At 30.0% G+C, this 23513-nt stretch overlaps 1 protein-coding gene across 5 annotated transcripts; it reads left to right on the top strand.

The window, feature by feature from the left end:
- Nucleotides 1-1086: 1086 nt before the first annotated feature.
- gprs (speckle type BTB/POZ protein) lies at nucleotides 1087-22359 on the top strand. Of its 5 annotated transcripts, none has more exons than XM_076409120.1 (10): nucleotides 1087-1276; nucleotides 4790-5020; nucleotides 7439-7549; nucleotides 7820-7855; nucleotides 14440-14557; nucleotides 14617-14774; nucleotides 16947-17094; nucleotides 19554-19589; nucleotides 20456-20622; nucleotides 22183-22359. In XM_076409120.1, the coding sequence occupies exons 2-10, from the start codon at nucleotides 4790-4792 to the stop codon at nucleotides 22357-22359; spliced, it is 1182 nt and encodes a 393-aa protein (XP_076265235.1). In that variant the 5' UTR covers nucleotides 1087-1276. The 5 variants fall into 5 exon arrangements, with proteins under 5 accessions (XP_076265235.1, XP_076265272.1, XP_076265253.1 ...); XM_076409157.1 differs by having other exon boundaries at nucleotides 22187-22357; XM_076409138.1 differs by lacking the exon at nucleotides 7820-7855.
- The last annotated feature ends 1154 nt before the right edge of the window (nucleotides 22360-23513 follow it).

Raw genomic sequence — 23513 nt, 5'->3', positions numbered from 1 at the left:
ATGGAAAAATCATGATAGGTGCACTAGATGGTGCGTATTTCTAATAGTTTATTGTAGTAAACTCTGACAATCTATGGATCTGGAATTGTCTTGTAACGCGTGCAGAACAAAGCTGTAAAAGTGGTCACTTTATGACAGAGTATACTTTTCATTTTCTGTACCAACGTTATGAAAAGAACAGAAAAATCATGTACATGAGCTACTTTTGCTCGAACAATATCGTCGGTATAAATGTAAAGAAATAACCCAGCAAAAATATCTTAAATTATCATCAGTGTCGAAGCCAGTTCCTTCGCTAATTTGCCGAGGTACAGGTACAAAAATATGTCTTAAGAGCTTCGTCTTCATCACAGGGAGCTATGAAAATGATTTGATTTATTAGGGAATATTTGTCGGACCTATAATTGGAAAGCTAATGTCCGAGGTGGTGTTAACAAAATATTTGAGCAGTAGCATAGGTATCGTTTCCAAATATTGTTCTCAGTAATAATAAACTTTCTCAGTAAGCACAAATCACCGGATTACAAACACGTAATCGACAATTTCTTGTAAAATTACCTCAAGAACAAATCACTCTCAAAATATGTTTTCTACATCCACATCTCGATTTTTCTCACAAAAGTTAGTTGTGATTTATACTTTTTAGTTCAATAAATAGCCGTTAATGATCAAAACTAAAATCAATTTTACAAAACGGGCCGTATAGTTATCTAGTTAACCCGTTTGCTTTTTATCATAAAAGTCCTACTATATTTTATTATAATAGTCTACCAAATAATTTTTGCGACTTTAAAATAAATAAACATTAATTGAAAATACATATCCACTAATCAGGAGTTAAATTAAATTGGGATAAATAGCTAGGGCATAAGAATAACAATCATATTTAATTAAAATAGGAAAAAACCCAATAATTATTAATCTTGGAGAATACACAAGAGCGAAAAAAATTACAAAACATTATTCCCGTAATGGCTCCATAATAAACATCTCCCCATGTAACGCGTCCTTGAACCGAGGCAACCAGATCGTTAAGGACACGCATGCTCCCTATCACGCTTCTCCATCCATCCAGGCGGCCGACTCTCAGCAAGCTCAACAGTTTTTCATCCGTGAAAATATCGCAAAAGAATAGGTCGATATGGTTCCGATAAATATCGCTTATAACGTTTTCTAAAAGCGACCAAGCACGTTCGTTCTGATTTGAATCAGATTTTTACCTTCTGTTTCTCTTATTTTAACTGTTTGTCGACAAAGCTCAAGTAAAAATCAACAGGTAAGTTTTTCCTCACTCGTCTACTCACTATTTTTAATAGACACATTCTCTGTGTGTAATATTTCGAACAAATTAGTTGAATATTTATATGAACATAAATATAGTATAAAAAATTGTTTGCCTAGATTCAAAATATATACTGCATATTTTATATCTAGCAATCAACGTTTTTTAACTATTTTTCTGAGTCTATTTTTCCAAATAAATATATTTGAATTAAATTAGTATTTGTCATATAATATGTATAACCTCTAATAAAGCTTTATTATTATTGAAATATAATATACATGATTTCATAAACGTCCTTAGCAATATAATATATATTAAGAGATACCATGTTGCTGAAAAATGTGTTTTCAAAACGTAAGTATTATTCAATAAAATCTCCTAAAAATTTTTCTATGTTTATTTCAATTATTTTTTAAATAGCTGCTATTGGCTCAATTTGAAAATGTAATCATTTGTAATGACCTGCGTTCGATGAAAATTGCTTTCCATGGATTTATAATGATATAAATAGAATAAAAAAACAAAGGAGAGTAAAATCTGGTAAATAGTGCCAATGCTTCAACAATTGTTAAATTAATTAGCAGTTTTTCCCCACTTTTTTAAGCTCAGGGAAAAAGTATATAAATTTGACGGAAGTGGCTTATTTCTTCTGTAAATCAATTTCTCGCATATTTTTAAAGGTTACTCCCAAAAAACTGCTTCTGGCGCCTACTTTATCATTTTCTGGATCTTCGCTCCTTTTTGAGGATTATGGTTGAAATATTGTCCATATTCATCTACTATCAATGTTCTAGTGGTCAAAGTCGCCCGCTTATAGGCCATTACTTCCTTCAAACAGTACAAGTTCAGATTATGCATTTGGCCTTATGGAGCTGGTCATAGCATATGATTTTATACCAAATCTAACAAACGTACAGCACAACCTTCCTATCAATCCTAGTTTGACCACTGTTGCATGGCTCAGCACACTTCGATCGTGGTTCTTAATACTTTCTTTTATTAAATCTCTTAGGATTTCAACAACTCAACAATGTGCCCATGGGCAATTAATTTTTTTTATGATTTCCGTCATACAATATAACTATACTGATATATAGAAAATCGCTTCAATAAGTGATTTGCGGTACAAATTTATAATCTAAATCTTATTGAGATACTATTCTAACTTATTCTAAAGTCTAACTCTTTCTAGGGATTATTATATCACACCCTATGTGACTTGACACTTAAACTCTATTTTATCTTTGTTGGAATTCATCTTTCAACTTTTTTGGATATAGATTAAAATAAATCCGAGTCAACCATTCATAAACTGTCACAAAAAGCTTTTTTTATTTAGAAATATCATCTTTCCGATGTAATCTATTGTAACGGCTCAGACTTTTACAGCGCAAGATTCAATTTATTAAAGTCGCCGATTGGAAAAATAATGAATTTCGTTTTGCTAGACTCAACTTTTAAATTCACTTTTGAAATGTGAGTAGGAATGTCAGCCGAGAAGAAACAATTTAAAAAACAATATATTCAAAAGTATACAAATATCGACTCCAATATTTTTCAAAAAAATACCGATATTTTGACGATCGAAAAATATCGATACTTATTTTTACAATATCGATGTTTTTTCGCTCCAGTCCTATTTTCCACGCAATATTCACTTGAAGGGAAGAAATCGCAAAACAAAAGTTTGATACGCTTCTTCAATCGAAGCTCCAAACTTTTCGTATCGAACTTTTTCCTCTCCAGTTCTAATTTTTGCCGCAAACATTTTTGATGATCGAGGGAGAGAAATCTCAAAACAATGGTTCGATATTTTCCTTCAAAAATTAAAAAAACTAGGTTTTTAATATTGATATTTTAATTTGTAATTGAAAATTCTCTATTTACAATTATGAATACTTTTTTCAAAAAAATATCGAAAAATATCAATATATCTATCTTTAATTTCTATAAATATTTCTGCTTTTTTATACCTGAACAGAGTATGGAGTTTCTTACTAAATACAGATGGTTTGATTTTGAAAGAAATTGAATGGAATCTATGTGTGAAGTATTAGCATTTTCTCTTTGTTAGCTCCATCTTCCATTTTACTTCTATTTGAACGTGGGTTGAAACAAAACTGAATCAGGCATTCACAAATCTGTCAAAAGCTTGTTAATAAGATACTTAAGCTTTCTAATTTAATTTAGTATAAAATAATTAAACTTTTACAGTTTCAGATTCAATTAATTAAGACCGTTTATTAAAAAAATCTTCTTGTCAAACATAATATATTGTCATTTCTAAAACATACCAAATATTAAATTCGAATGTGTTTTGCTGTTTGTAAAGGATATTGGATTTAGTATTGGAGTAGTAACCTAATAGTGCTGCGTAATCTTACCCAACCACAATTTATATTATATTCACACCCTTAATAAGTTCTCTCTTTACCAAAGGATAAAGTAACCCGAACTATAAGCATGCAGATTACAATTATAGAAGCTACCTTATATAAATTTATATAAATATTTATATCTTATAGATGCATCGGGTACATTTATATGATTCAATCTAATGCTCTGTATTTGGTAGAATCAGCTTGATATGCTATACTATGAGCTGCTAAGACCTAATGAAACTATTAATCATTATCGACTACAAGTGAAGCATTTTAGCCGAGAACAGCACGAAAAACTAGCGGAATAAACAATGCGTTAATACAATAAAAACATTCTAGAATAAATGAAATCTATTTTTCACAATTAAGCTTCAAATGAAAACAAAATCCTTTAAATCTAATGTATAGGCTTATTAACATCGTTCAAATGTTTTTCACGGTGGCACAAATCCCAGAAATCCTCCCAATTACTTTAATTTAATGATTTTTCAATTAATTGAATCCTAGGTTATGTTGGCTTTAAGGACATCAATCTATTGAGACTTACTGACATAAACTTACGACTGTAGGAAATTCCACAAAACAAAATGTGTCGAGGTCAAATTGCAGAATGATGAAAGCCAGTTCATGTTAGCTAAATCAGAGATAACCATTCCCTCGTGGCGTTCACTTTGTAGCACATAGTGACATACTTCTAGAACAATATGTCGTTCAATGTGTACCAAAATTGAACTAGCTATATTACATTATCATGCTTCTCATTGACAGTAGTGGCCTTTTCAAACTGGAGAAAAAATGGGAAAGATATTTTTGGTAATACTTTTGTTTAGACCACTTTATTATTTAAACACCATTTTTGACATGTACTGTTGGTGATTCCAACGACTTTATCTTACAATCAAAAAAATTACATCTAAAACAAAATAGTCTGCATTCATAGACAAAAATTATCAAGAAAATACACGTACAAAACACTTGCATCATAATAGATCACAACACTTTTCACATAATTATAGCACGAAATGTAATTTTCTATTCCCAAGTTTCAAAAAAATATTTGACGGCTCTAATGACTCTTTATTTTAAACTGTTCTAAAATCGTATTAAATTTCGTTTATTGTAGATGCCGGAAAGCGTATTACTACCAGCAAGTTACATCACGATGGCTGAGGCTGAGCCAGACCTCAGTACGTTCGAAAACAAGTCAGGATTGGCTGAAGACATGAAGTTCCTGGCGTCAATGCCGGAACTTTGTGACGTCACCTTCCTCGTTGGCGAAACCAGAGAACCGGTGTGTGCTGTTAAAGCGGTGCTAGCAGCCCGATCAAGAGTATTTCACAAAATGCTCTATCAGGTACAATTTAAAATATATCAATATGTATGTATTTTAATGTATGTATTTATTTGTTTTATTTGAAAATAACTAAAAATCAGCTAACTTGCAAACTTTTAAATATAAAACGCTCCTGAAATATTATGAAATGATTTTGAAACATATCCGGCTTGAAAGTAAAAAAAATGTTGTCCCCATCTAATAATATTTTCGTTACATTAATATTTTCGGCGTTGACAAAACAAAGAAAGACAATTTTCTTCAATAAATAAATCAATACAACCGAAAGTTTATAACAACTTAAAGATATAATTTATTTTCATTAAATTAATAAGGACATTATACAAATGGAATCATTCTACAAGCACTGTATATGTTAAACTATAACTCAACAATTTTGAAATGGGGGAAAAAGCCAATAAAAAAGTCATGGAATATACATTATTTAACAAAGATCTACAGATTTGGCGCATGAGATTATTGGACACCATTTAGTTCTGAAACAGATAATAATTCAAGTTTGACGCATGCGTATATACAACTTGATTTAATTACTCCTATATATAAATAAATACATACAAATTTGATAAATAATTGATTTAATATTGAAACTATATATAAGGAGGCAAATAAACATTGAAAACTTTTTCAAATAAAATTATATAATAAAAATATAATTTCTATATGCCTTTCTATTTTTATAAGAACGCCATATTTAAATTAATTTACATATTTGAACAAATAACATGAACTCCAACAACCATTACATAAACATTATCATAAACAATACCAAAATCATTTAGATCAAATCCAGTTAAAACCAAATGAAAAATCCATCACTATATATAAAAGCAGTGAAATCGTCCTGAAAATCTCCATTTATAATCAACTATGATCCCTAATGCCATTTTTGCTACTCTTCTTGATCCATAAACCCCATTAGTGAATTGACTGCCTCGAGCTTTTTATTATATATAATATATTGTACATTTACGAACCTAAAATGATCATACTTTTAAGCTGAAAGAAATTTTACAATACATCATTATTTTTACAAAAAAATTTTAATTTATAATTTATTTACCTATACTCTTATATAATAATGCGTTCTCTTTTCCTTGTTTGTCATTAGATAATTAGAGTGTTATTGATAATTTTATATTTTGTTAATTTGATTCAGATCTATTTTTGTTAACAAATTTAATTATTTCATGGTGTCATGGTCCACCATTCTTGCATCCTAGCAAAATTCTGTATAATTTCTTGTCCATTTTCTTCTTAACAAATTCTAGCTACATCTCACCTATAAAATAAAAATTAAATCATTACTAAAATATATCATGTTTAAAATATATGTCTAATTATTACCAGTTGCTACAATTTTTTCTATTATTCTTGATGGACAAACATCATTAATGAATTGACTACTTACAACTCAACAAGAATCATTTTCTTCTCCGTTCCTGTTATTACTAAATTTTGGCATATGTTCATACCTATTCGATGTCGTTGAAAATGATGTGTTATACATTTGGCAGCTAACATTCCCACTATAAATAAAATCGATGCTTTTGGATTTTATAAATTTTAAAAATTTAACCTTACATTCTACACTTACCCCTTGTTCTTCCATATTTTAAAACCAGCGCATGTTAAACCACCAAGAAAAACACAACAATTTAATTATTATTCCTATAAAATTATTAATGTAACACAAAATCTAAATATTATATATGTTTTTGTTGTTTTCATTTGATCGACTATATAGATCGATTTGAAGAGAATGTCGCCAGTCGAAAAGGGAGAAAATATAGTTTATTCTTTTCTATGGTTTTCTATGCAGGATAGTGCACATGCGCCAAATCCGGATATATTTGTGAAGTAATGTATCCTAAAGTACAGAATTAGCTCTGATCATCAATAATCAAGTTTTTCACTTCTTGAACTTTGATTTGCCCTCTATCTGAAAACACTAAATTCGGTCATTCTTTCTCTTTCGTCAAGTCTTACTAAGTCAGCTTGGATATTAGCGTTTGCATTTTAGCATAGATATCTAAATTGAACACATTGTATGTTTTATTACATTTTAGATATTTTTAATATTATGATACCTTATTTTTTCTTACTAGACGTTCTTTTTAGAGCGTCTGTAAGAAAAACTGTTATTATTTTAAGGAATATCTTTTTTATACAACATTTTAGCTTTTAGAAATATCAATTCCTAAAAATGTAGTACTCCTATAATGAAATGCATTTTAAGAGAAGAACTTTATTTCTCTACTTTATTTCTATAACTCTCAACTCCATGCATGGTTAATCTGAATATTTAGCTTAACCATGCTCTCTCAATTTCTCAACTCCATGCATGGTTAAGCTAAATATTCAGATTATACATAGATAGATAAAAATTCTACTGATTTCATAAATTAATATTTAAAGGCTCCTAGTCCGCAACGTAAAAAAGAACCACCACCAAGAGAAAACAAACTGCGCTTGTTCCTGAAGAGATCCTCCGAACCCCTGCTTAACTTACAGAACGCTTCTCAACAGGTAAAAGATTCACATAAAAGTACTCTCAACATAAATGACATTATACATAAACAATTTTAGAAACTGATCAAATATGTGAACTCTCATATTAAAAATTATATTCGATCAAAACATTTTCTTGAGCATTATTCACGTATCTGATTACGTTTTAAATATTTTACTAAACAAAGTTACATAGGTATTGAAACTAAGTGCATAAGTTCCATAGATTTAGGTTTATGCGGCTTATGAATATCGATTTTAAATAATCCTTGTTATATATACATTTAGAGAGGCTTCACCCAGCAACTGGCTCCTATCCAAGAGGTAATTCCAGTCCTCTATCCACAATGCCCGTTTATTTTACATTTTTTTGCTTAGAATGCATTGTCTGCGAGATAATTCACGTATCTTCACATCGACACATTTAGCAAGCTCACAAAAAGACGTTGGGCGTGAATTTTCTTAATTACTACCGTCCATAAATATAAGGGCAGAACTAGAATAACAGTAACCGTATAATTAAGATTTTCTTGTTTTAAACTACATGAGTTTCTAAAAAGATTGTGGTCGTTAGTACTAGTATTAATGAATTTTACATTCATTTCAGTTAACTTTTCAACCAGAAGCACAACTTTTTTCTTTCTCTGTTCAGCGCCATAACAATCTATTTCAGAACAATATGCCACTATATTCTTCATATTTTAACTTTTTATAATTGAATTTTTTTTAATAAAAACCCTACTATTTATGGGAGCAGCTGCCATGCCTCTACATGAGTTTGTTGCTGATACTGGGAGATCTCGCATATATTGCCCATGCTTTGAGGAATATTAAGCATGTTGCTTATAGCTTTAGTCTGGAACCTTCCATAATTTCTATGTTACGGTTGCTTGTTGTTTCCTATAATTGAATTCAGATGGATTTTTCTACCATCATTTTGGTCTTATTGCTTAAGTGGGAGTATCGTCCCGTTAACCAATTCACATAACGGAGCCTGTTGTAAAGTTGTTACGCTTAATCAAGATATGCTTCTGAAAAATTAACCTACGATCCAAGTAAAGCACCATGTAATTTGCATGGTCCTCTTGTGGGATGTTTCCGTTATATAATTCTACCGTTGTACAGTTACGCATTGGAGTTGGAACGAAGCAATTTTTGTATCCGAATGCACTGAGAGGACGGCCGTGTCGTCAACGTAGGTCGCAGTCATTGCATCCTCACTAGTAGAAAAGTCCGCAATGTATATCAGGTGTACAACACCGGTCCTAGTACGCTGCCCTTACCCTTGATCATGAAGCTCATTCGATTAAGGTAGGTTGGGAGTAAATGTCAAAAGCTTGACTTATGTCCAAAATGGAAGCAGACCAGTACAGTCTATATTCCAGGCATCTGCTCATAACAAATACACTGCCATGTATTTGTTCAATTATTCCATAGTCCTACCGGTCTCAGAATTGGTGACTACGGATTATGTTATTTGTGTGCTCCTTCTCTGTGCTTAAAATAATGTTTTCCATTATTTTGTCAATTACTGGTACAAGACCCATAGATCTATACGAGATCCTATCCTGTGATGGTTTACGATTTCTTCCATTGTCCTGAGAAATATTCCAGCTTAGTACAGGCATGGAATGTCTTGACTTATAAATCCCTTGTGTGGTAAATGTTTCAAGGGAGTTTCGTCAACAAGATCGTAATCTGGTGATTCTCCTTGAAGTATTTTTTCCCACAGAACCTTTAGGATGCAACGGTAGGTATGTCTCATATCATCATTCATCAGTGATTTAAGGTATTCTTTTATTTGGACTTTGTGCCAGACTAGTGCTAGATAGTCAGTAAAGGTGCTGACTTTAATACTAATGAGAGTCATTTCAGCTTTAGGCTTCTTTATAGTTTTCTCTGATTTTAACAGCACCACTGTGAATTAATATGGAGAAATTTCTTGAATTGAATTATTATTTATTGTTGAATATTGTCAATTTGGTTATTTTCCAACTAATTTTTAAGTTTCCAGCTTTCCAACCCACTTTTTCTTAGAAACCGTTTTCTAAAAACATAATTCTATATTTGTTACAGGTTATGTGGAAATCATCCCTTCTGAAACTTATTTTAAATTAATTTTAAACATGCACATAGTGATTCAATATCTGTTTTTAAATAAACCTTAGAAAAGGAAAACATAAAATTACCCCTAAACCTTCACAATATCTTCTGTGCTTCTAAAAAAGAATACTTCTTACGTATTTAATTAGGAAATGTATTGTATTACATTATTGGAAACCTTCTATTATTGGACGGTGGTATTTCTTCAAATTTACTATTTCCTACGATTGCTCTAGTTCTTATAATTTTTATTCAAAATATTGAAAATCCAATATGGTACAATTAATTGAGTAAAAAATTATTGAAAAACTGAATTTTGTTAATATTATAAATAAATATTAAAATATATTAATACTAAGACACCAAAAAGATTGTTTCGGCTAATTTTATAAAGCAAAAAGTGCTTTATATAATAAAATAAACCTGACATGGGAATACTGCTAAACCGACTTTGGATGGTTAATCACTAACTGAATATCCGTACTATATTGAACATATAGTCTATTCTATAAAACAGTGAACTCACGCCTTCAAAATGTATGGCGTCAACACATTGCAATATTGCCGCATTAAGTTTGACTTTTAGATTTTTTGTGCATTAATTATATTGTAAATAAGATAATGAAATAAAAATAATTTATTCAGTCAGTGTGGATTTCTAACTTTCTATTCAAGTCAATAACTGAACTGTTAATTATCAATCTATCTGACATTTTCTCTTCGGTGTGTCTGATGGTGTTCATCCAAACTAAAAGTGTTATTGTAGTCAACGCTTCTTTCCACACATCTCCAAACAGTTCTTGCTTTTGAAACCTCCTCGAACAGCATGTCTATTGTAACAATTTCTTCTTACATTCCGTAACAATTCGATTCAATTGAATATGCAGTGACAGGGAAGAAGACTTAATATTATGTGACCATATTGTTCAGCTATGCATCTTTTTTCACGATTAATTTAAAAAAAAAGTAATTTACATAAAAAATAATTAAACATTTCATTTATATTTATAGAGTAACAATTTGTAATAGTTCAGTCTTTAATATGACACGCTATTTTTATTGTGACTTTGCCATTCGTCGCCCAATGATCCATTTTGAAATATCAACGTTCCGCCTAGATACACCAATTCAAATAACACAATTTGGTTAATTTTATTATATGCTTTTAAAAATTGTGTTATATTAAGAACAATGTATGGAGTTTCCATTGGACATCTTAGTTGGTTATCTTCGAAAATGTATAACGGGATATCTTTAATCCCTCAAAGAGCTGCTTATCTCCAAGTTATCTATTAATAATTTCCAAACTAACAGTTTTCTCTGAAGTAATTATATTAAATTATGTTTAAATCGGAAAAACTACTCACTACTTTTATTCATTTTATAGATGTGAACTCGAACATCGTATGAGGACGTTCTATTTTTGGTGATTGTAATATTTCAATCACAGTGCCCATACTAATATTCAACAACTGAATATTAAACATATCTAACGCATTTTACTGACAAAAGGGAGGCCTCCATTATCTGCTTCCTCTTCGAAGCAAGTGATTAGAAAAACAATATGGTTTTCACTCTGGTCATTTATTGGCTTCGGTATTTTCAATAAGAGTATTTTCAGTAAAAGATTTGAAATTTATCAAAACAACCAAAGCGCCAAAGAAACGTTTGTCGATTTATAACTTCTAATTTTTATCAAGATTTTGCATCTTTTGCATTGCATCTTTTTTAACTAGAATAAGATAAGAACAAACTGCGATATGCAATACATTTGACATCGTGAAAACCTGAGTTCACTGTTATTTTGAATAGACTATATGATACCAGATATTATAGCTACTACTATGTAATATTTGCTTTATGTTGATAATGTTTTATCTTCTATTCAAAATAATGAATATAATCTATATCTTCAATATAATGCATCAAATCCGATTTTCATTATAACACTAATTATTATTTATTGGCTATGACTATATAACCTATAAGATAATGACAACAATCTGAAGTAATATTATTAATATTTAGTACATGAATTCAATATTTAACGACAAATAAAACATCAACATCGATAATAACAGGTCATCTAAATCAAAAATTATTTGTATCAAAAATACATTCGATATTATTAGGTGATTGCATATATTTTTATCAAGCTCTGAAAGAGCATTCAGACAGTTTAGCAGTTGATGAATCAACTGTTTCCTTGCGATAGAAAAGATCCTAAAAGAAAGAAAATAGCTACCATATAAATTGACTAAAAATGTATATTTCACACCCCTTCAAATCGTAGTTTCATTGCTCGCCATCCAAAAAAAAGGTTATCTGTGAAGTGTGGTAGAAAGCTGATTTGCTACAACAATATCAAACGCAAGTAGTCATATATTAATCCAAGAGGGCCACTCATACTGATAACGAAATATGTTTACATTCATGAGCATAAATCCTACTGGAGATGGAAAGCAGATTTACTACAACAATCACAAAAGCAAAAAGGCAAGAGTTCATCCATATCAACACCGACTAAATCCTACTATTTATATATTGGATTGAGCAAAGTGTAACGTGTTATGATCTACTAAAACGATAAATAATATGATACTAAAACTAAATAAAATTACTATTACAACCGTATACCGACAAACAAATTGGCTATTGTATTGTAACTCCTGCTACGTGTAATGTTGCACACGTTGCAAGAGTTGTTAAGGATTCATTGTTACAGCTTAAATTCCAAATTCTGTCGCACCCAGCGTACTTACCAGACATAGCGCTTTCTGATTAACAATTGTTCAGACTGATGCAGCATGGCTAACCTAGAAAATTTTCGAAACGCCGATGAAATGCAAAAATGGACAGATTAGATTTCAAAACATTATGAAAAATATTTTTTATTAATATATATTGGACTAAATTTTCTCAGAAAGTGACTTTTAAATTGAAGCAATTATCAGAATACATGCGACCACCTAATAATAACCATGAGTTATATATCCCATCACCAATGACAATAACTGGCAAAGTATCGTTCAATATTATGGAATCACTAATTAACATATCAAATAATGTCAACGTAGTTGGTGAACATCAAAACAACAAAATTTTTACAGATTCTTTTATCCTTTATTAACTCTTGACTCTTTTCTAAACAATTACTGGATATGCTAACACACCGAGACACTTTTTATAAAACTAAATAAATAGCCGAAATTACTTTCTTCTCAACATCATGCTGATAATCACTAAGTCAAATAAATAATTATACCATGTTGTAAATAGTAATAAAATCTAGGTATTCTTCAAAAATTCTTCAATATATATCAATTTTTTGCTTAAAGCTTTTCTTAGACATTATATAACAGAAGATGACGATCGAAAAGCTTTCATCTTTTATTTATCATTAATAGCTTACTCTAGAAATATACATATAGACAAAGAAATATTGTAATTCTTACATGCCACATATTACATTCATTTATCAACAAATATAGTAAAAAATATTTCTTTCTCTAATAGTATAAATGAGGTTGTAAAAATATTAGCTTTGTTAATATTTGTAGAATATATTTCTAACCCAAATTTATTAAGTAACTATAGACACTATTTATTCATTGAAAGCAATAACTTCCTAATAAATAATATTGTTTTAATTCCATAATCACCATGAAAATAAATCAATTTCAAATTAGAAACATTAGAAACTTTTAAAAGATTGCTGCTTTCAATGAATGTTAACTAGAGTAGGAACGATTTTCAAAATTGCACAAAATAGACAATGAGTTGGTGCGAGTAATAATATCACTTAGATAGAAAATGCTTTTATGCAACAGTATAAACATAAATACTACTTAATACATTTGTTTGTATAGTTTGGATATTGATATTCCCAAAGAGATAAATGTGAGAATTTTATGTTAGACATTAGACTTGATATTTAATTTTGAAACCTTTTTACAACTTCGATCAGATCAACCAATTATTCGTTTTACTTTTAATTTGTATAAAAAGTAGCTTATGCAGTAGTTATATCAAAAGATAACTTCCAATACATCTTTAGCTGACAAAAGTCAGTATCGCAAAAGTGTAATAGGATACAGATTATGAGATAAAAAAATGTTTGTTTTCACTTTTTCACCCAAAACAACTCATTAATAATCACAGTTATAAAGGACATTAACATTCACTTTTCATTCATAATAATGTCAAAAGGGTTAACGAATTTATCAAAAATATTTAGAATTACGTACCACATTTATTGATATTGCATGCCTTAACAATTTTAATACTAATGTTTTAGAAGGCCAATCTCTACAAACAAAACTGTTTATATACTTTGATATTCCCAGTTTTCCTGTAGATAATTTAGACCAGAAAAAGCTGCATGCAAACTTTGACCACTTATATGAAATAATTTAAATAATAGTATGTTTAAATATAGCTAACTAACTACATAATACCTCATCAAATGCATGTTGTTAATTAATAAATCTATTACCTACTTAAATATCTTTAAAATACAGTGTTATCCAAAATACAATTTTATACAAATAAAGCAAACGCATACATGATACTCAACAACTTAAACATACTCGCAACACAAAATATTTATAACTAACTTATAAAATAAAAACATGATTATCTTAGTCAAAATGTATTATATTATTTAACATAAAATATTAGCTACTTTTACGTGAAATATTTGATATTCGAAATTTTACTAAATATATTTATTATAGTTAAACATTTGGATAACACTGAACAGCACTGCTGTGTTAATTCAACATAAATTAATGAATTTTGTCTAGCCTCAGTCGCAACAACATCAAACCGTGATTATTGAGGAATTTGAGCCTGATGTATTTCGGCAACTGATTGAATACATTCATACAGGCTGTGTCACCTTACAACCAAGAACCCTTCTAGGTATTTTACTGAAATAGTTTCCTAAATTACAGTTATATTTTACTATTTATATATTACAGGAGTGATGAATGCTGCTGATTATTATGGCTTGGATGAACTAAGACGAGCATGTGCGGGTTTCGTACAATGTTGTATCAACGTTGATACTGTGTGTGCATTGTTGGCTTCAGCTGAGAGATATATACAATACAAATGTACCAAATCATTAGTGCAGAAGGTAAAATAATCACTATATATAATCAATATATATATATATATATATATATATATATATATATATATATATATATATATATATATATATATATATATATATATATATATATATATGTACCTAAATAAATATAAAAAATAACTATGAAAGCTTATATAACGTAGTTATCATCATCTTCAGGTAATAGTTAGAACAGCCTTAGACGTAAGTCACTTAGGTGAACGTCCAAATAAATTATCAGGTCTGTAAATTAATTTTAAAGGATTTACAGATTTGTTACTCCCTATTAATGGCATCGGATACATTTGAAACCAACATTCTTGTTGAAGCCTCAAGTTTCATCGCTTTGCTTTTTCCTCGAAGTGTATATCGCAGAATGTTGTGTGAATCTTATGGCAACCATGATCCTCTGATTTCATTTTGAATTATGATTACTCTTTGATTAAATTATTTTATGTTATAAATATTACTTGATGAAATTATCAGTGATCCCCATTCCTTCGATTACATCGATGCATTTGAGTCAAGCACTGAGTGAAAAACAACCTAAATACGATAAATACGTAATAAAGACACAAAAATGTTATTCTTCATTACGACAGCGCTCAACCAGACGTTGCGAAACCAGTGAAAACATACTTGAAAAGATTAAAATGGAAGGGCTACCCCGTCCGCACTATTCTCCAAAACTTGTTCCTTCTGATTACTACTTGTTGCGATATATGAGTGGTGACCTGTCTGATGAGAATACTAGGAAATGGCTTGTGGATAGCCTCAAAAAATATATCGTTCTTTTCCTGAAAGATGGGAAAAGGTAGTGGATCGATAACACTTTGAATAAAAAATATTATAACGATTTTTCACAATAAAACTTTTTTTTTTTGATAATACACAAATTACCGATTCGGTTATTGTATAAATTTTTAAATATTTATTACAAATATCACTACATAGTATAAAACAAAGTCGCCTTTTCTGTCCCTATATCCCTATGTGCGCTTAAATCTTTAAAACTACGCAACGGATTTTGATGCGGTTTTTTTCAATAGATAGAGTGATTCAAGAGGAAGGTTTATATGTATAATACATGCATAATATACTAAGGCAACATTGCTAATTTTAGAGGTTTCTAACGCGATGTCGTAAATTAACCTATTTTTTTAGGCTTATTTAGCAATTAGCAAAAACGCTGCCTAACCCTACGAGTTAGATCAAATTAATGTACTACAGTATTGTACACCATAAAAAGGTCTACAAAAAAGTCCGCGATGGTATATGTTTATCTTTTAGGGATAACCCACATTAACCATTTTTATTGTTTATTTTTTACGTGAGAAAATGGCTTATTTACGAAGCTATTTTAAGCAATACGGCATTAATCCTTATCGAATTAAGTACCTTAAATACAGTGTGCAATTAATATAGATCAATATGGTTCCTTACAGCATGTAAATTAAACAAATATTTTCGGAGATATTACAAATTTAAAATTTGCGTTTAAAAATGTGTAATGTAATAAAAATTGTATGAATTTAGATATTCCAAAGATAGCAGGAAATCTTCATAGTAAGTATAGGGGAAGAGGAATTGTTTTACTCCAAATTTAATGCGTGCAGGCCAAGGGCAGTAATGAATGAACCAAAAATACTGGATCGATTTTAATCATGTTTTCATTGAGTGACATAGGCATATATATTTTATGCCCGTGCAAAGTCGGAGCGGGCCGCTATGTTTTTATATACAACGTTCATATTTTTTCTGTAGTGTATTTAATTTAGTATCAGCATTGCACCCGTGCGAAGCCGGGGCGGGTCGCTAGTTTAAAATAAAACAAATTTAAAAAAATTCTTTAAAACTAATTTATAGGCCAAATATTATATTGTGATTTTCAGCTATATCTTTTACTAAAAGAGCTAAACTATTTCTGGTGATTCTTTATTGGTCTGATTTGGTTTGGTTTAAAAACCTGCGGATTTGATCTTATTAATAACACACACACAAAAAATTTAAATACGATGCAACACATTGAAACAAAATTAAACTCAAAGAGCCATATAACCATGGCTACTATACTTAATGAAAGTATTTATTTAAACCAACCGCATGATTAAAGAATAGTTAATATTTTGTTATATATTAAAAATACAATATTAAATCGTATCTCAACTCGCTCAGGTGCTGGAATTTGTGGATGAACACGGTAATGAAGTATTAAACCTAGGATCTTTCACGCTCTTGCCTCAACATGTAGTCAGACTGATATTAGCCAGGGACGAACTACAGGCTGATGAATTCACCAAATTTCAGGCAGCTCTCATGTGGGGTAAGCAAGACTAATCAGCATCAAATTAATATAGATTTGTTCTGAAAATAATGTCTATCGTTTCGCATTAGATTTATTTTTGCTTTATTTTAGTTAATACACTGCTGGAAATAAATTTTATTTTAAGTTTGTTCGGAATCTGATATCATGAAGTATCCTATATATTCTGTTTTCATTGCATAATTTAGTTATTAAAATAAAATGTAACATGTAATTGAAGGAAAAAAACTGACAATTTAACTTTTTTAGATATCATGAACAGAATTGTAATCTATATTGGATATTTTCTTTACTATCTCTAAATATATTTTCCATTCTTCTAGACAAATGACACAGAATAATTTCGTAAATTCTTCTATCCATTTTGATTTAATTCTTTTTATTTTGCATTTAAAAACACTACTGTAATCGCAAAAATAACAAGATTAAAGATATAATATAATTAGATTTTTTTTTCATCGGAGAAACTTTGAATTTACAATATTAGTTGCATGAAATTATTCATGTCAAGAAAATGTTAATTACGACGATAACTTTTGTTTCTACCATTGCGACATTAATGTGAGATATTAATTCCTAATTGCCTGACTGATTTAATTCAGAATAACGCCCGGGTTATTATTTTATGCCGATTGAGGATACTAAAACCGAATTGAAGAGGACTCCATAGTAAATAAGGTGAATGTGGGAAAACCTCCTATTCGATCTGAAACAGTTGCTTCACAACTCTTACAACGTATTACAGAACATTATGACTGAGCATTGCATCTTTTACTCACTATTGTAGATGTTCTTTACAACAATACATCATTAAATTTGTTCACGTGACATCGGTACGCATTTTTTATATCACCATATGTACAGCACGACATCATGACCATGAATGTTTTGTTTCGTTGTGGTTAATATAGCTCTCCTGAAAAAACCCATAACATTTTGCGCTTAGGATTGTCGCTATAGATGCAAATTTCATTCTCAGTCAATGAATCACAGAGGAAATAGAATATTTTTTATCTGCCTGTAATGAAGCCGCAATGATGAGACGAAGTGGCATTTTCAATCAATTTGTGTGATTTATCATTCAATAATACGTTCCTTGTCATTGACATCAAAATTACCGCTTTTAAAACTTTCTTTAAATTATTTCAAGGTAATATATGTTGGAAGTAAAAATTTAAGCATTCGATAATTATCGTCACGTTACACTCAATAATTTAATAACAGTGTAACTTAAAGAGAAAAATATATTATTATTATTGAGTTAATTATATTGACACTTGCAATTTCTACCAATAAATTCCGCTAATCAAAATACATATAAGCACTCAATATATAGGACGTTTTTTTTGTGGCCATTTCAGGCGCTTTTGGACTGATACTTTCAATACTCTTCATACTTCAATACCATATATGAATTCTTGCAAATATTATTGTTCATTTTTACATGATTTTATCGTTTTATTAATAACGGTATTTAATTATAGTATTGACATATTATATTAGCAATCGGTAACAAAATTATACTTTAGCACTTTTCAATATAATGGTCAGTTTCAAGCAACTATTATAAAATATTCAATATAACTCCCACAGAAGTATTCTAACGAATGATGATACGACGACGTTTTTCTTGACGATGATTTTGTTAAAAGTAAGATTGACCTTTATGCAGATAAGATTGTTGATGAATGCTATGGTAGCATATTGTTTCTCTATAAATACAGAGGGAGAATATTTGTTTCCAAACATAAATACTATGATATCCTTACTGTTGGTATTGATGTTGTTAAAAACTATACGACTACTATAGCTACTATAGCTAACAAGGCAAGGGATTGCGAAATTAACAGAAGTTATATGGAAAAAGTGTGAAATGAAATGGTGAAAACGGAAATTTGCAGGTATCAGAAATATTGTCCCTGTCTGAGTAACTAATTTCAAATAATCATGTAATATAATAGAAAATAAACTTGAAAGAAATTGGAATTGATTTGCTTTCATCGCCAAATATAAAACAACTGGCAAATATTAAATACCATTAAAGGTACTTAATGATACTTAAGATGTAATATTATAATTTAAAATTAAACTGAAATGGTTAATATACATAATAATTATTGATCTATTTTGTTACAATACATATATAACAATATTTGAATTAGAGCACTTCAAAAGAATAGAGGTAATATTAAATAATCTTTATTTAGATAAGTATAGAATATTTTTCCAGCAGTGTATATTTAATATAAGAAATTTAAAATCATTAAAAATATTTTATCTATTATTTTCAATTAAAAATAAATAAGCACTAATATTAATAAGTAAATTATAATGCTAACATAAACTAAATTATTTTCTGAACAGTCAAATATTCCTAGTTTAGTTTTACATTTAGTTCGAATTAGATGTTGTGGAGACAAGTTTTCTTATGCTTTTATTTAAACCGTACAAATTTCTAGGACTTGCACAGGGACAAAATGAATCAAATTCATCAGGTTAGATTTTACGATAACCCTGTAGAATATGTTGTTGATAATTATTGGTGTTTTATCTGTAAATACTTTCGATAAACAACGACACTGCAAATCGATACATACATTTAAGCTCTCATTAATGCTCTCTATAAAAGATCTTCTAACACAGTATGAAAAATTAAATGAACAGATGTGTCCACAATCAAAATGACATTTAAATTTTATTATTTAGATGGTTTTATTTCGTGCTCTTAGTGTTGTTTCTCTACGTTCTTTTTCTTTCTTTTGTTAAATTTATATCATATAGTAATATTGTGAATATATTTTAGACTTTCACGGATCTTTATTTAGAATGGCCCAAGACGCTTACTTACGTATTTTGTCAAAACTTGAAATTGTTTAAATATTTTCGATTGAAATGTTTTTAAAATATTTAAGTTATCTTTTCTATCTTTAATATTTCTTTTATCTTTTATATCTTTAACATTTCTAGCGTTTGTATTCATGATATTTTGTTAGAAAGACAATTCTAGGTAAACTCGTCATTGAAATAAAGTCAAAATTGGACAATTTTTAAAATACAGCAAATAATGACATATCTGACAGATTTTGGTTAATAGTGATATGTAAAAAATAATAACAATATCTCATTAATTACAAAATGAAACTGGCCCGGAGTTATTATTTCCCAGTATAGTTATTAGAGAATCATCAAAATCTGGAAAATCTAATTAAGAAAAATAAATTAAAAGTTTTAAAAGTTTGAAGTTTAAGTCTGTCAACTTTACAAATAATATGAATATAAAAATCAAAAGAAATCTAAGATATATTCACATCTATTTTAATACAATTATCACCAAATTCAAATAATAATGATTTTATTCCAGGTAAAAAATATTGCGATAATAATTCAACAACCAGTTTGAAGGACGTAATAGGCAACTTTATCGAATACATTCAGTTCCACAAGATCCCGGCTAACGTACTGATGCGTGAGATACATCCTTTAGGGCTGGTTCCATATAGCATTATTATGAATGCTTTGGCTTATCAGGTTCAGTATTTTCATTTTCTTCCCAATTCCCAACATTAATGTTAATCGCATGAAGAATCGCTTTTAATCTTCATAAATATTTGTCGTCGCTATGTCTTTATTTAGGAAAAATACGTTTCAATATAATCTTCACTACAAAGTCTATGAAATAAACTTTTAAAAAATATTTACATTATCGAATAACTTGCACAATAATCAGATGCCATCTTGAGATATTAGGCAGTTGCATGTATTGTGATCAACGATATCAATTGGCGAAAATGTAGAGTATCAATATAAACAAGAATTACTCATTATCAATTAGCTCTTAGGATAAGTGGCACTTGCAACACTATATATGTAGCTCATAAGCCTTTAGAATACATCTCGCGTTTCTGGTATGGATAAGAAAATCTATTAACTAATTTTCACAATAAAGGTTCCGCCTTCAATTTATATTTAAACTAATATATCAACGTTCATTTGATCATCTATAAGAATTGATTGAACTGATATTTGGGATAAAATCAATTAAATTGGGGTAGCCTAATTGTTTGGTCTATACATATCATATTTTTAAATAAGGATAAAACAGTTGAAAATAGAACTGTGTTGTCATCAGTACATATTAGATCAAATTTTAATACTTTGTTGTTATAGTAAAATATTACTAGTATAAATACATAATGCCTACATTCGAATGTATATAAATACTACCCACAATACAACACACAAGAAATGAAAGATTTTAAATTGACAATTTGATGTTTTATAATTGTACTGAATAAATGTTAATTAGAGGCCCATCAAATAATTATTTCTAAGCTACTGGTGATGCTACTTCATCATACGCCAGTCGTTTAGTTTGGTTAAAGGTCTAAAAGTAATCTTTTTGAGAGGAGTAAAAAGAAGAATGAGAGGAGTAAAAAACTCAACAGAAAACCAAAATGTTCCAAAACAACAAAGAGTTACCATAATATAAGCTCAGATGCTCATATATATAAAGAATTTATATAATAAGTCCATAAATCAATTATTAAAAGCATGTTCCTGGATTAAACAACAAAAACATAAAATTATCATACAACAGAAGCAGTCAATGGTAATGGGAGTGGGAAACTTTTGCTCCCTTGGAATAATTTGATTATTACTTGTTAAAATATGGACTGACAGAAATGCATACACATGATACATTGGTACACAATTTTCGTAATAAATAAATACGAAAATTAATGAATAAACTGAATAGCCGCAGAATCAATATCGTTATATTGACTTGTATTGTCACCAAATATATGAAAAAAATCGCAGAAAAAGATGAACTTTTTGATTGGAGCAATTTTGCATAACAAACATCTATTTCAGTGAAAATATGATAAGAATTATTAATCCTAATATTATCAATAATAATAATTTGATTTTGTAGTTGAACACCCCAACAACAAGTAGTATATAACATATACGAAAAGAACATATGAAACTAATAAATTTTACTAAATAACTGTGCTTCACGTTTTTTACCAATAATTGTGCTTTAGTTGTTCACCTGATCAAAAGATCCTCCATCACTACTCTTTGCAGGCAGACCCGAACAGCGTTGATCCCGGAAAGCTGTCCCCAAATCGCGTAAGACGTCAAGATCATGGCCGTTCGATGAGTGTCCAAAGCAGCCTGGACCCTTACGGATCAAATACCACGCTCAGCTCATCTGGCTCCTCCGAACTGGCTTCTTCAGACGGAAAGCATAATTCCAATTAACATAGGGCCACTGGTATGCCCCTACCCTCGGCACCTCCTCCTGGTGGTGCTGCATCAGCCAGTTCTCTACCCACGTCCAGCGCCCCTATCGTCACATCTAGCGCACCATCCAGTGCACCTTCGAACACACCTTCGGTCAGCTCCAGCCCTCTACACCAGCCCCATATCCATCCGCCACCTACTGTTACGATACAAGCAGCATCCCCAGGCGGTGGTAGCTCTACTCAACAATCATCGCCAGCACATACGTTTACATTTACAATTATCCTGAAAAAAGTGACTGTCAAAGAGAAAACGAACTTGTAGGGAAACGCTGAAGAGTCACTAAGTCGTATGATGGGCTCGACAGAAGTTTTAATTTAGATTTTGTATTTATCTAGTTAATATGTACATTTTATACTTTGTTTGCCGTTTATATCGTTTTATAATACAAATTTATACTACCAGTAGAATACATTAGAATTATACAATCTGGTGAATCTGATGTAATCAAAAACGAACCGGTTTAGTGCCATTGTAGTCAAGAACGGTCAAGCGAAACGCTCATTTTCGGTCGGTCCGAAACGGTCCTTCAGCAATAGAGGCATATTCAAAGTACATCCAAGCATGCATGTTCATTTGTGTATGTGGTACTTCATGATCAATCATATAAAATGCAATAGCAAATATTCCGCCACATCTAGGTAAGATACGAAAAAGAAGATACGAAAAAGCATAGAGAATTCGAGCGTTTTTACTATTTGTTCTCTTGCAACCACATCATACTAGCTGCTCCTGCAGCTTGGCCGATTTCCTCGGGCCACTTTCCTCTCCTCCTGTTCTGTATTACTGCAGGAGATCTTGTCAACATTTTGGATTTTCCATAATTAATTCTCAATAATTTATATCTAGGCCTTTATGTCGAGAAAATTTATTTTAGTTCACCTTTAACACCAGGACGCAAGATTCTAGTGAATTCGAGCGGAGGCTGCCGTATTACTGAAAGTGGCCGAATTATACTCAATCATAAAAAAGAATACATCTATTTCCGCTATTTCTATTTAATTAAAAAAATCAATATTAATCTAAAAATAATACCCAAGTACATACATTCCTTATATTAAAAATTAAACCTGTTATAAATATATCGTTCAGAATTCTACATCTATAAATCG

The sequence above is a fragment of the Rhynchophorus ferrugineus genome, unplaced genomic scaffold, assembly GCF_030347505.1.
Source record: "Rhynchophorus ferrugineus isolate W39M unplaced genomic scaffold, kcgeb_rfMv2 rfM1, whole genome shotgun sequence".
Taxonomy (NCBI): Eukaryota; Metazoa; Arthropoda; class Insecta; order Coleoptera; family Curculionidae; genus Rhynchophorus; species Rhynchophorus ferrugineus.
The sequence above is the reverse complement of the archived record's forward strand: the minus strand, read 5'-3'. Positions and strand labels throughout refer to the sequence as shown.

Bases quoted from the DNA above. Each gene is read 5' to 3' on its own strand.
- gprs (XM_076409120.1), top strand. From the start codon at position 4,790: ATGCCGGAAAGCGTATTACTACCAGCAAGTTACATCACGATGGCTGAG. The intron at 14,775-16,946 runs GTAAAATAATCA...CAACTCGCTCAG, and splicing joins CCAAATCATTAGTGCAGAAG to GTGCTGGAATTTGTGGATGA. The intron at 17,095-19,553 runs GTAAGCAAGACT...ACAAATTTCTAG, and splicing joins TCAGGCAGCTCTCATGTGGG to GACTTGCACAGGGACAAAAT.